Raw genomic sequence first — 13,000 nt, 5'->3', positions numbered from 1 at the left:
CATTTAGTACTTAATTTTGCCTCGTTGGATCAGAATGAGAGTACCTTCTCAAAGATTTCCAGAGAAGATGCTTTGGAGCATCCGTAAATATCGTAGATTACATGCTAAGGGGCGATCGATCCGGATTTAAAAGGTATGCAAGACATAATTCGCATCTTTACTGTAAACATTTCCCTACCCGAGTCACCGGCTAGGTACATTCCTTTTTACTTAACCGGAATTTTCGTGACGCCAACACACATTTCAAAGCAACATATACCACTGAAACTGACCTGCCAAAAACAGACTTCACGTGATCAATGTGGTTGGAGGCCGTTGAAAAGGATGATGACTTGGGCCGGGCCGAGTCGGCACATGTTGAAGATAGCTTCTTCTTTCGATAAGGATTCCTCGATCCATGACATCGGTCTTAAAAGCTGCTCCCTCCCACACTATCGTCACATGAAAACAGAGTCAAAGGAAGCGGAGAAAATAACACGAGATGCGCATCATCAGGTTGTTCGCAGATACGTACGCCTCGGTCGACAGCCGGCAAATGGACCGGCTGAATGGCCTTGTGAATGGGGGGCGGATGTTTGTGGGACAGAACAGGCAGATCCATCGCTTGGCATCGTCTTGCCTTTGAGTCAACCCACGCCAGCGTCTTCTGCTCCTGCCATCGCAGACAGACGCTGCTCCTTGTCGGCTGACCCCCACGGCCTTCCCTGCCGCCGGCTTACGCAGCGGCGAACCCATCCCCTCCCCCTGACTGCCCCGTCCCTGACCCGCCACCTGCCCGGCCGGCCGCTGCGAGTGCACCCACAAATCCGATCGGACCGCCCATTCGCCGGCCACAATGCTAATCGGGCGCCCCCAGCTGCCGGCCTCTGTCCAGAGTCTGACCTCGGTGATTGCCGGCACGCGCTCGGGTCACAGGGGAGAACGGGAGCCCGCACGCGCTCACGGTGGGGGGCGTGCCGGGGGGAGGGGGAGGGGACGCCGACCACAGGCGCGAGAAGCGCTTCTTGAGGTTTACTTTTGCCAGCCGGACGAGTATTAAAGACGTTACGGGATTTATTCAGCTGTTGGTAAGCTCACCACAGCTGTTTAGCAAGAATGTCAAAGCGGCGCTCGTTTCAGTGGATAACCTTTCTGAAGAAGAAGTACAGCATCGCAGCTCTTCTTCTGCTTCCCCACGCCAGTCACAAAGGCCTCTCAGGGTGAGGCAGTGGAAGGCTGGATCGCCGCACCGCCAAACTGCCAATCATGCAGATCATGCTTGCCCTCGTCGTCATGTGGCCATCATCAGCACGACTTCCGATTTCTACGGCTGGTCAGAGGCCGGGACCGGCTGGCACCACCCCGCGTCCCCTGCAGCCCCCCCCCCCCCCACACTCCCGGGAGCTGGGGTTGCGTGGGTGGCTCCGCCATTCAGGCGAGACGTCATCATCAGCTGGCGCCGCCGACGTAAAAGGATGTGGATGAGGCGCGACACAATGGCATCCCCGCCGGGCCCGATTTGCGGGATACAGTGCAGGAGGGGGAGAACGCAGGTGGTGTCCCGCGACGCGCTGATGAACTGCGGCAGTCTCCACTGCTGTAGGCGGCCGCTTACGTCACAATAGCCGCCCGGACATTAAACAGCTTGGAAACAAAACAAAAAATAATAACATCGGCTTGTCTCGTCGCTGGTATTCATGTTTCAAGGTGACCGTCCGTTTCCCTGCATTCATGCTCAAAGGCAAGCATCCGGGAACAGCGAGTAGAAACTGCGCTGTGTGACGTGCTTTTTCACGGCGTTGAGATAACAAAGATGACACAGTGCAATGGGCGCAAGGTAGGCAACCATAGTATTGCTGCATGGAAGTGACTGAAGGGAGTGAAACGACTGCTGCGGGATTGGCAGCGATCTTAGCGCTCCAGGCGCAGGCATGTTTGAATTCCCTGAACGGATCATTGAACAATTGTGTTCAGAGCAGTGTTATCCAAACTCAGATGAAAATATTTGAGTCCTTCGGATAATCATCTTAACTAAAGAAGTAGACGGTGTCAACAATTTAACGGCGTGATTTACTTGACATCTTTCATTTTGCCGCGAGTATTCTACTAAATATTGAATTACTGCAAGGTTTAAAACTTAACATTAGACTCAGAACCTGCAACTTTGCCTGTGCCTCCACCTGCAGCTGTTGTTTTCATCTGTATGTGATTTATGAATAAATGTAATCATAAAACCTCACTTGGGCAGCTATATTTTCGCTGCAATAGAAAAAACAGAGAGCGTCTACTTGCCCCCCCCCCGCTCCCCCCCCCCCCAGTGGGGTGTGGGTTAAGCATGGATGACTGACACACCATGTTGTCCGATGATTAGGCACACTTCCAATGTAATTGGTTCAAACCTTACTGTGTAACACGGGGTCTACTTTCAAATGGCCGTGACCAACCTGACTCACCTTAGTCCTTCTCAGTCGTTATGAGATGGTTAACATGATCATCGCCAGCTTTTTCTGGAGAGCACGTCATGAGGTTTGTCTGCGCCGTACGTAGTCGCAGTCTAGGCCGTACGCAGTCGCAGTCTACGCCGTACGCAGCCACAGTCTACGCCGTACGCAGTCTGTATCAGCACATCACCCAGGGACCCGCAAGCATGTAGCTCAGCGCGTTGGCGGGCCTGACAGGGGACCAACGGCGGACAGAGCTCCGGTCTGATGAACAGCTCGGGTCTGGTGGCGAGTCGATGCCGGACAGAGCTCTGGTCTGATGAGCAACTCGGGTCTGGCGGCGGACCAATGGCGGACAGAGCTCTGGTCTGATGAGCAACTCGGGTTTGGCGGCGGACCAACGGCGGACAGAGTTCTGGTCTGATGAGCAACTCGAGTCTGGCGGCAGGCCGATGCCGGGCAGAGCTTTGGTCTGATGAGCAACTCGGGTCTGGCGGTGGGCTGATGCCGGATGGAGCCCTGGTCTGATGACCAACTCGAGTCCGGCGGCAGGCCGATGCCGGGCAGAGCTTTGGTCTGATGAGCAACTCGGGTCTGGCGGCAGGCCGATGCCGGGCAGAGCTTTGGTCTGATGAGCAACTCGGGTCTGGCGGCGGACCAAAGGCGGACAGAGCTCTGGTCTGATGAGCAACTCGGGTCTGGAGGCGGGCCGATGCCGGACGGAGGTCTGGTCTGATGAGCAACTCGGGTCTGGCGGCGGGCCGATGCCGGACGGAGGTCTGGTCTGATGCTGAGCTGGGACATCTGCGTCCCCGTCTGGCATTGCTGACTTCCATTCAGGGAAATTGTATACACATAGACAGCAGTAACGTGTGTACATGTTTGCAGACACGTCCATATTTTGTTTGATTGCTCGGTGATGTATGGGACTAAATCGATGCAAATTCATGACCGACTCAAACATGACTACTTGAGCTTGTGACACCCCATATAACGATGCGACACTCTAAGGCATTGCATGGACTCATAGTCAGACAAAATGATGATTACAGTGGGCTACAGCGGACAATGGCTATAGCCTAGCTTATCAATGTAAATCTTGTTTCGTTGCTATATAGATAAGGAGGCGGGGCTTATACTGCTGAGACAGTGATGCGTGCATAGTTGTGCGCTGCACATCTTCGGGTCGTCATCAGGACTAAGAGCTGACGGAGGCTCAAAAAGTGACCAGCTGGAGCGGGCTTAAACCATAAGAACACGATAGCGATAGCTGGAATCATCACTCTAACCGTACTTTGTATCTAGCATACCGCATCATCATGCAACCCCTTACCTTCTCACCAAAACACCGCTGAGGTAGCCAGTTTGCAGCACGTTTAGCCCATGCGAGCGTAAAGTTCGCATAGCGTCCAGAATCTGTATCAACGGAGCTGGAAATCCCGTTTTGAACTGATGTTTTTAAGCTGCCAGCAGGACCACAGCAGTCACGCTGGGAGGCCTTACTTCGACAGCTGAGAACAATCGAAGCAAACAGCGTTGTGTTGGCTGCGGCTGTCATCGAGTGGCGACAGGTAAACACTCGCCGGTACGATCGGCCGGGCTGAGCCGGACGTGTTCGTACAGCATGTGTCAATGTAGGATAGGTTCGGAACGTCATAGCACGACGGCGCACGCCGCCGCGTGACGAAGGCAACGGAGGCACTGGCAGCGACACAATGGTCTATCACAAAACAACACCTTTTTATCGTGCACTGCAACCAGGAGCAGGAGGTCATCACGAGAGGGTCTCCAGAGCAGTTGTCATGGGAACCGTGCAGAGCCAGTCCACAATATATCTATTGTCAGGAACTGTTCCTCGTAAGCTCCATGACATTCGCCATCAGTGTCAGCCGGAGGCCGGGTCCCGCCGCGCGGAGGCGCCCGCAAACTCGTCACCAGCTAACGAGTGCCAGCTGCGCGTGAAGCGCCGGCCGTCACAGGCGCGCTGCACTGTTCTAATTGGCCCGCACCCCGGCACATTTTGCCGGCGCTCTGAAAGGCCCGGAACTGAGCGCTGCCGACCGGCGTCAGCTCCGGTCCCCCGTCAACAAACAGAGCGGCGGCATCGGCAGACTGCGGTCCAACTGCCGCTTCAAAAGGCGCCCGCTGCCGGGCTGCGGCGCAGAACGGCAGCGCTTCCGCAGCGCACGTGTCCGAGGACGCTGTTGGAGGGCCCCGCTGCCAGCTCGTGCGCCGTCTAACACCGCCGCCTGGGAAGGTTGGTGTCTGCGGCGGAAGAGCGTTGTCTCGAAGAGTGCAGACGGCTTGGAGCGTCGTCCGAAACAGCGTCAGATCGAGACAACGTTCATAGGACGGCAAGGGCAAGTCTTCAGAAAACAGCAGATCAAGTCTCCAGGCGGTTATAGGACAAATCCCCAGATAGGGTCAAGATAAGTCTCCGGACCGAGACGGGACATTTCCCGGACCAAGGCAGGACAAGTCTCCAGAAAGTGACCGGGGGAGTCTCCAGACATCAAAGAGGTGGAATCCGGAAAAGGAAGAGGTGCGGAATACGAAAGGTGCATGCCTCAGAGACGCTAACAGAATCAAGATCCACGATGTGTTCGACGGAAGGACGCAGGACAGAGGCTAGGTTTCTCTTTTCGGTGGCCCTGGTGCATCTGGCTACCGCCTGCATGCCGGAAATGAGCTTCTTCCGGTTTGGAGGTTGCCCAAATATGACTGCTGCGTACGGGCAGGACCTTTATCAGGTAAACGGCACCGCTCTCCAACAACAGACAAATTGCATAGCTGACCTGAAGGTCGTTTTGTCATTGTGTCATTGTCAAAACACCTTGCAGTCGTTTTCACCTTCAATGTTAGCTTTTGTCATGTGGCTCAATCTGTGAGAATCCTTTCAACATATCCACCTGGAACGATCTTTTGAGTCCTGCCCAAACAGGTTCGACCGACATTGCCCCTGCACGTGACACAGTTGTAACCCGTTATGATCTACCAATGCGGCCCACCACAAGAAGCCAGGTGGGCCTGCGGTGACCCGATCCGACCCGGCAGGCCAGCGGACGGTGGTACGTGCTGCGTACCTCGACCAGCAAGGCTTTGTGGCCAGCCACCTGCACGACAGTCGACGTCGGGCAGCCGTACACCAACTCCAGCCGGTACGAGGTGAGCATCCAATACACCAACTCCAGCAAGGTACGAAGTGAGCAGCCGTACAACAACTCCAGCCGGTACGAGGTGAGCATCCGATACACCAACTCCAGCAGGTACGAGGTGAGCAGCCGTCCACCAACTCCAGCCGGTACGAGGTGAGCATCCGATGCACCAATTCCAGCTACTACGAGGTGAGCAGCCGTGCACCAACTCCAGCCGGTACGAGTTGAGCATCTGATACACCAACCCCAGTCGGTACGAGGTGGGCAGCCGCACACCAACTCGAGCCGGTACGAGGTCAGTACCCGAGCACGTCTGTGAGGCGAGCGTACAGCAATGCGATCCGGTATAGGCTCAGAGCACGCTCACCCGAGCCGCTAGGAGGTCAGTACCCGAGCACGTCTGTGAGGCGAGCATACTGCAATGCGGTCCGGTATGGGCTGAGAGCACGCTCACCCGAGCCGGTACGAGGTCAGTACCCGAGCACGTCTGTGAGGCGAGCGTACTGCAATGCGATCCGGTATGGGCTGAGAGCACGCTCACCCGAGCCGGTAGGAGGTAAAAGCACACCACCTCCGACTAGTGTGAGATGAGAGCATTTCACTTGGCCAATGTGAAATGAGAGTGCGCTAACCAGAGCCGGGGTGAGGTGTAAGCACATCGACCCAAGCCGCTGCGAAATGAGAGAATACTCACTCAGGCCGGTGTTAAATGACAATGCAATTACTCGAGTTATTGCATTGTTGAACTTCTAACTTAACCTTCTTGAGCCGGAATGGGGTGAGAGTGCACAAACTCCTGCACGTGTAGGGTAAGACACCGCACCTCACAACGCTAAACATCAGCTGTATGTTTAATACAGCTGATGACGGTCGCGCATCGACAACGCAGGCAGCTGTTTATTCGGAAAAAACGAGCCTTGGGTGGACAATATGAGCAAAGTACATCCGTATCGACCGCACCAAAACACTACGTAATGTTTGTTTATTTGCGATGGGAAACCCCAAAGGATGGTAAGTCATGCCAGGTTCGTTTGCGTTACACTGCGACTCTTTCGGGCAGCCGTAGGTACGCTTGCTCTCACCATTTTGTTTGAGCGCGCTTTAGTGATGCGTGTTATGGGCTTAGTGCATGCTTTTCCAACCGAGTAACGACTGTTAACTTGCGATGATATCTATCATATTTGCACGTGGGTATACACGTCAAGAGCGCCATGACTCCGCAGCACGCAAGCGCAACGCCGATACCTGAGTCCTTGATAAACATTTCGTCACACGCAACACTTGTATTACCTGGACATGCGCTTGCTTCCAGCTCCTGTACCGATACCGCAAGGCCGAACATGATCACGTGGAGGTGGTAAGAGTGGAGCAGGACGCGTCCGGTGGAGGGATCCACGTGCAGAACAAGTGGCTGCTGGGTGAGTAAACATCTCGTGCTGAACAGCGCGCTATATATTGCAGAATGTACAGCGGATGCATGAGTGTGCTTTGGCAGCCATTGCTGCTCTCGCCGTGATGCATAGTGACCTGGATCCACCGGCGCACCTGGGGCAGACCCGAGGAGTCGGGCGGTGGCTGGCAGCTACGCAGAGGTGCGCCCGTCCGTGGCATGACCGCCGCTGGTGGCCTGGCTGCTGCGCAGCTGGGATGACGCTGTCACCGGCCCGGCAGCTGGCAGGCTGCCACCGGCCCGGCAGCTTCCCCCTGGCTCCGGCAGCTGGCAGTGTCCTTCCCCCTGGCTCCTGTAGTTGGCAGTGTCCCTTCCCCCTGGCTCCTGCAGCTGGCAGTGTCCTTCCCCCTGGCTCCGGCAGCTGGCAGTGTCTTTCCCCCTGGCTCCGGCAGCTGGCAGTGTCCTTCCCCCTGGCTCCTGTAGTTGGCAGTCCCTTCCCCCTGGCTCCTGCAGCTGGCAGTGTCCTTCCCCCTGGATCCGGCAGCTGGTAGTGTCCTTCCCGCTGGCTCCGGCAGCTGGCAGTGTCTTTCCCCCTGGCTCCGGCAGCTGGTAGTGTCCTTCCCCCTGGCTCCGGCAGCTGGTAGTGTCCTTCCCCCTGGCTCCTCGCTCGTGCAGTCTAGCTGACTGATAATCTTTTGAATTGTATTCCGTGCTAAAAAAGACAGCCAACTATGAGTATGCGTGTCCAGCTTCCAACTATCTCTGGTCACACTGCCAAGCGTACACTTCAGGCATACCTTTCTTATGGTTAACGCAATGACCTGTTTTCCCAAAACTGTCAGATTTACTGGCCTGTTTTCTCATCCATTCAAGAAAGGCTTGCCGTAAGCACATTCCGTCCAAAAACGTGCAAGTAAACAAAATGAACGCAACCGGAAAATGTTTTAAGCATGTGACAAGGAATGAAAGCGAAGACATGCTTTTCAGGCCTGGTCGTCGTCTGGAATTGTCAACGGTGTGGCACTGGCAATGTCTAACGCAAAGTAGGATAAGATCAAAGGAAAAAGAGAGGGAGACGAAAGCGGAGAAAGAATGACCGAGACCGGAAGAACCGGAGGAGAGTGCTAAGTGAGCCAAGCGATAGACTCATGACAACACTATGGCTCATAACGGGGCAGCAGTTTTTCCATTAAAAAAAAAATGGGGGGGGGGGGCAGTGGCCATCAGGTAACCTCCTACGCACGGCTGATCTGCCAGTGTTCTGAGACACGAATACCCGTGCAGCCACCTGAACACCAGCCGCAGGCTGTGCATTATTTTTTTAGGGGGGGGGGGGCAGGGGTGCTTCACTGAAGCTCATGCAAAAATAGTAGGAGGGCAAACGTCCACATTCACCCTGTCAGCGCAACAAGAGTCACGGCATGAGCTTCAGTGGAGATGTTCCTGCATGTCACGCTCGGAAAATTCAAGCTCCATCACCCTGGCCCGTGCTGCCTTGTGGTCCACGTTTTCCTTCTTCTCTAGAGCAATTTTAGCTATCGGCATCTACCTCCTCTCGCGCGAACAGCGCCCTCCACCTTATGATGCGTTATGTGTGTGTGTGTTTGTGTGTGTGTGTGTGTGTGTGTGTGTGTGTGTGTGTGTGTGTGTGTGTGTGTGTGTGTGTGTGTGTGTGTGTGTGTGTGTGTGTGTGTGTGTGTGTGTGTGTGTGTGTGTGTATGTGTGTGTGCGTGTGTTTGCCTGGGCTTATCAGGATGCTGTGTAGTCCCCTCCGGGTGTTTTGAAAACATCTTGTGATTCAGTCAGAAGATTATAACGACATTCCTGGCTGAGTCTATACAGGTACAGCTGATCCAAAACATCCAAACTCCTACCGCGCCGGGTAACTGAGACAAAGCCGTGTTTTCAAAGGTATGAGCAATAATATTATGTAAGCCCAGAGCTCAGCGGTGCACTCCTGACGCCTTACTTACGCACCGTATCGCCTTATTTGGTCGTTATTAACGTATTGTCTTGCCTGCCGTCTTATCGTATCATCTTACCTTGCCCTCGCCTTTCGCATGATTATAGTTTCCTTCTCATGGCAAGAACGTGAGCTGAACCGTAATGCAATTAAAAGTAAGCATGTTATAAGTGAGCGAGTGACAGGCTCAGAAATCTAGGTAAACTGCATCGGATGCAAGCTGATATAAGCATGTCAGACCTTAGGCCCCTAGTTTCTGACATTATGGGTTCTGGTAGTGAAAATCACCAGTACAGTACACTAGGCGCTGCTGTTAAGGAAACATTGATAGTGGGATGCACCGTAAGTTATAAGTTATAAGATAAGCTATAGGACACTAGCACACGATGCTGTTAAGGAGACATTGAAAATGGGATGAGTCATGCACATTGTCTACGTTTCAAGTAGTGTTCATGGTCGTCACGAAAGAAAGTTGCTCGATATCTTCGGGTAACCAGCACCTCCTGGCACACTTAAGTTTGGTTAGTTCTGTAGCAGAACGCATAATGTCAGATTACAGTCAGGAAACAAAAGTACGAGTGACTTTTGACGGGCCAGACCAGGTCAAAGTGGTCGCAGGGAGTAGATGACCACCATTCGCCGCAGCCATTACCAGCGGGTGGCGCGCCCGTCTCAGGATCCGGCTGGCAGCAGTGAAGGTGACGCGCAGGGACGCCCCGGGCCGTCTATGACGCGCAGGGACTCCCCCGGCCGTCTATGACGCGCAGGGACTCCCCCGGCCGTCTGCGACGCGCAGGGACTCCCCCGGCCGTCTGTGACGCGCAGGGACTCCCCCGGCCGTCTGCGACGCGCATCGCCATAGTGTGCGGGCATACATCAGTGTCTAACAACGACAGGACGGGCTGTAGCACGGCCGCTGTTTATGTAACCTAACTACTGCTGGCAGTACCGAGCACAAAAATTGATATGCTGAAGAAGCAATGAGGACTGATCCAAGCGCACCCTTAGAACGTCTAAGGCTAGAGGGGGCGGCAGCTGCTGTCGCGACACGCGCTCCCGGCTCGATCGTACCCCGCCCCCTCGCCGGTGGATCTCCGTTGAGCGCGACACGACCGCCCCACTCGCCAGGGCTGTTCGGGCGGGAGCGGCTGGTGCTGGACACGGACGGCTCCGGGCTGGCGACCGTGCTGGCCTGCCAGCCGCTGCTGCTGGGCCACATGACCTATGGCGCAGCTGTGGAGCCGGAACGCCACCGGGGTGGACAGCGCTCAGGTGGACGCGGCGCTGCGGGCGCTGGCCGACCGCGGGGTGGCAGTGACGGCGCTGCCGACCGTCACGCAGAATGAATGCCCCGGTAACATCGACCCCAGGTAGACGCGTGGGAGTGCCAGGATGCGGGCTCGTGCACACGCCGGTGATGGAGCGCCGTCGTGCGTCTGTTGGGTGCACAGGGGTGTGTTCGGTGTTGATTTGGCTGTTGTTCGGTTATTGAGGGAACCATGAAATGTGTCTTCATATGACGTCACATGGTTTGGTTAGGCTCAAACATGCAGGCTCCCCTCGCTGTGTCCGGTTAAGTTCAAGTATGCAGGCTACCGACCGCCGCGTTTGTTAAGTTCAAGCATGCAGGCTTACATTGCTGTGTTTGGTTAAGTTCAAGCGTGCATGCTCCCATCGCTGTATTTAGTTAAGTTCGAACATACAGGCTCCCATCGTTGCGTTTAGTCAAGTTCAGGCATGCAGGGTCCCAGCCCTGTGTTTAGTTAAGTTCAAGCCTACAGGCTCCCATCGCTGTGTCTGGTTCAGTTCAAGCATGCAGGGTTACATCGCTGTGTTTAGTTAAGCTCAAAAATACAGGCTCCTATCGCTGTGTTTAGTTCAGTTCAAGCATACAGGCTCCCATCACTGTCCCATCGCTGTGTTCGGTTGGTCTTTGAAAGCAATAAACATGCGCCTCTGTGACATTAGTTTGGCACCGGCAAACAGGAAAGAGGCAGAGACGAGCTCAGTTAACTAGTGACGGTAACAACCTTGTCTGCACTCATTGACGGGTTTAACCGCATAACGATGCAAAACAAATATACCACATTCTACTCCCGAAACCTGCTATGTGGGGCGAACAGGTCAGTTGAGATTCATCGCTTTACTTATCGAAATAAGCTTCTCCGGAACGAGCTCAGGTCTTCCCAGAGGAGAGATTGTTCTGCGGACTTAGACCAGACTTACTAGGTTTGATCAGAGCAGAGGTACGCACGTACCGTTTTGGAGCTCGCGTGGCTGGGTAGCCGGGAGAGCTGAGAACGCTGCGTCGATCCGCTGCGTACCATGAACAAACTCGTCATCAAGGCTGCCAGCAACTGTCCATTGTCCTAAACAGTAGAGGCCTCCACGGGCTGTATTTCTTTAAACTAACCCATCCGGCTGTGCTGGGTCTCACCACCGGCTGTGCTCACATTTACTCGCTATCTATTCCTAATCAGTTGCACCCACACGTTATCCATCCACCTCCATTTTTCCTGCGCTCTAGTTCTATTTCATGGAAAGGGTTTCAGAGAGGTGTACACGCAAACTTTAAACTATGCAAGACTTGGTAATTTGATACACACGCAAACTCTTTGATGTTGATAAATGTCAAAACAGTGTTTACGGAACTAATCATGAATCAAACAGGGGGAAGCAGTTATAATCTCCTCCAATATTTCATCAACTTCTTACCCAGGCCAGTAGTCATGACCATTATTTTCCATAAATCTGTAGGCAGCCAAACCCATTACCTATTTCACATGGGCACCCAGGGTGCGGCCAAAGTTTTGGTGAAAGTGGGGGTGGGGTCCGCGGGATCGACAAAGAGCTCTGCTCCCCTAAAAGGATTTGGTCGTACTTGATTTCAAGGGGAGTAATTTTCATCTTGTAAGTTCTATTCTAACCTTTTTCAATTGAAACGGAAGCCAGAATCCACCAAAAGATTCAGTTCAGTTTACGTTTAAAAGTCACTAAATTTAGGGCGCCATTTCTAAATAACTGCATCGAATGAGCAACCACTTTCATAGCGCTTGCCATTTTGAGTTATTCAACGGGCTCGTCTGAACGGGCGACAGTCAGGGATTTTGCAGAAATCCTCGGGCTCTAGAGAGATATTGAGACTCCGTGGACTAAACGTGAATATTAGATCGAAATGGGATGATAAATATTACATTGGTACAGCAAATCCATGTTCGTCTAGGGATGTTCAGGCGTTCCCCTGAGTGTGTTAGTAAAAAACAATGAGTCGAATAGCTTTGCGCATGCGCTCTCGCAGGTCTTTAGAAGCAAACACCCGGCTCACGGCGTTGCTGTCCCCGTGACCCACGCGGTGTCGGACCTACGGAGCCGTAGGGCCGTAGCCGTGGGGCTTCGTAATAGCCGTGGTATCAGGCGGCGGACAACAGTGAGACGAAAACGATAATGTATTGGAAAGAAGTCGATTTGCACCCTTCATGGAATCAATTTGCACGTCTGGAAGATAGTCCGGGCTGTGTACTTAACCTGTGCGAGTTTATATCTGTGATGGTAATCGATCAGCATTTACAGTGTCACGAACTATCAACAAAATTGTGCCATTTGCAATATATGTAATAAAAATGGTGAATCTGCACAGGCAATATACCCACCAGAGTCTAACCTTTCGACTTGGCTTAAAAACATTTTTCGGAAGTATTTCACGATGTATGGCTATTGGCATGTCACGTTCCCACGCGCACGGCACCCGCCGTCTGGTCAAGCTGCAATGTCTAACGGCACTCGTGTTGACGGAAATGCAGCGTGGGCATTGAGCTCTTGGCCCTGAAGTTACTAAAGTGTGTGATTGCATGCGCTCACAAATATTTGATGTCATTTGTTTCACTAGTCGAGCCTGACAAAAGATATTAAGACAAAAGTCTTCAGTGAAACCTGTAACATAAAGCCTGTGTCAATCCACGATTCTGAATACTATGGAGACCCCTTACCTCTTCCGGCCAAGAGATCTCGCTCGTTGAACACAAGGGGCACATTTTCTCTCCCGGCCAGGTGCTGAAGGGCCTTTCCGTCCAGC

The 13,000-nt window shown here is 53.5% G+C and overlaps 1 protein-coding gene across 1 annotated transcript; it reads left to right on the top strand.

Annotated features, from left to right (window-relative positions):
- The first annotated feature begins 4,595 nt into the window (after window positions 1-4,595).
- LOC119106254 (uncharacterized) lies at window positions 4,596-10,875 on the top strand. Its single transcript, XM_037229861.1, has 4 exons — window positions 4,596-5,170; window positions 5,475-5,585; window positions 6,888-6,993; window positions 10,057-10,875. The coding sequence occupies exons 1-4, from the start codon at window positions 5,018-5,020 to the stop codon at window positions 10,272-10,274; spliced, it is 588 nt and encodes a 195-aa protein (XP_037085756.1). The 5' UTR covers window positions 4,596-5,017; the 3' UTR covers window positions 10,275-10,875.
- Window positions 10,876-13,000: the final 2,125 nt, after the last annotated feature.

The sequence above is a fragment of the Pollicipes pollicipes genome, unplaced genomic scaffold (assembly GCF_011947565.3).
Source record: "Pollicipes pollicipes isolate AB1234 unplaced genomic scaffold, Ppol_2.1 Scaffold_6138;HRSCAF=7277_pilon_pilon_pilon, whole genome shotgun sequence".
Lineage (NCBI taxonomy): Eukaryota > Metazoa > Arthropoda > Thecostraca > Pollicipedomorpha > Pollicipedidae > Pollicipes > Pollicipes pollicipes.
This window is presented reverse-complemented; position numbering and strand designations above follow the sequence as displayed.

What these genes read in the sequence shown, in the direction of transcription:
- LOC119106254 (XM_037229861.1), top strand. Translation starts at nt 5,018, where the DNA reads ATGTGTTCGACGGAAGGACGCAGGACAGAGGCTAGGTTTCTCTTTTCG. An exon ending in CCAACTCCAGCCGGTACGAG is followed by an intron (nt 5,586 to 6,887) that starts GTGAGCATCCAA and finishes GCTTGCTTCCAG; the next exon opens with CTCCTGTACCGATACCGCAA. An exon ending in GCAGAACAAGTGGCTGCTGG is followed by an intron (nt 6,994 to 10,056) that starts GTGAGTAAACAT and finishes CCCACTCGCCAG; the next exon opens with GGCTGTTCGGGCGGGAGCGG.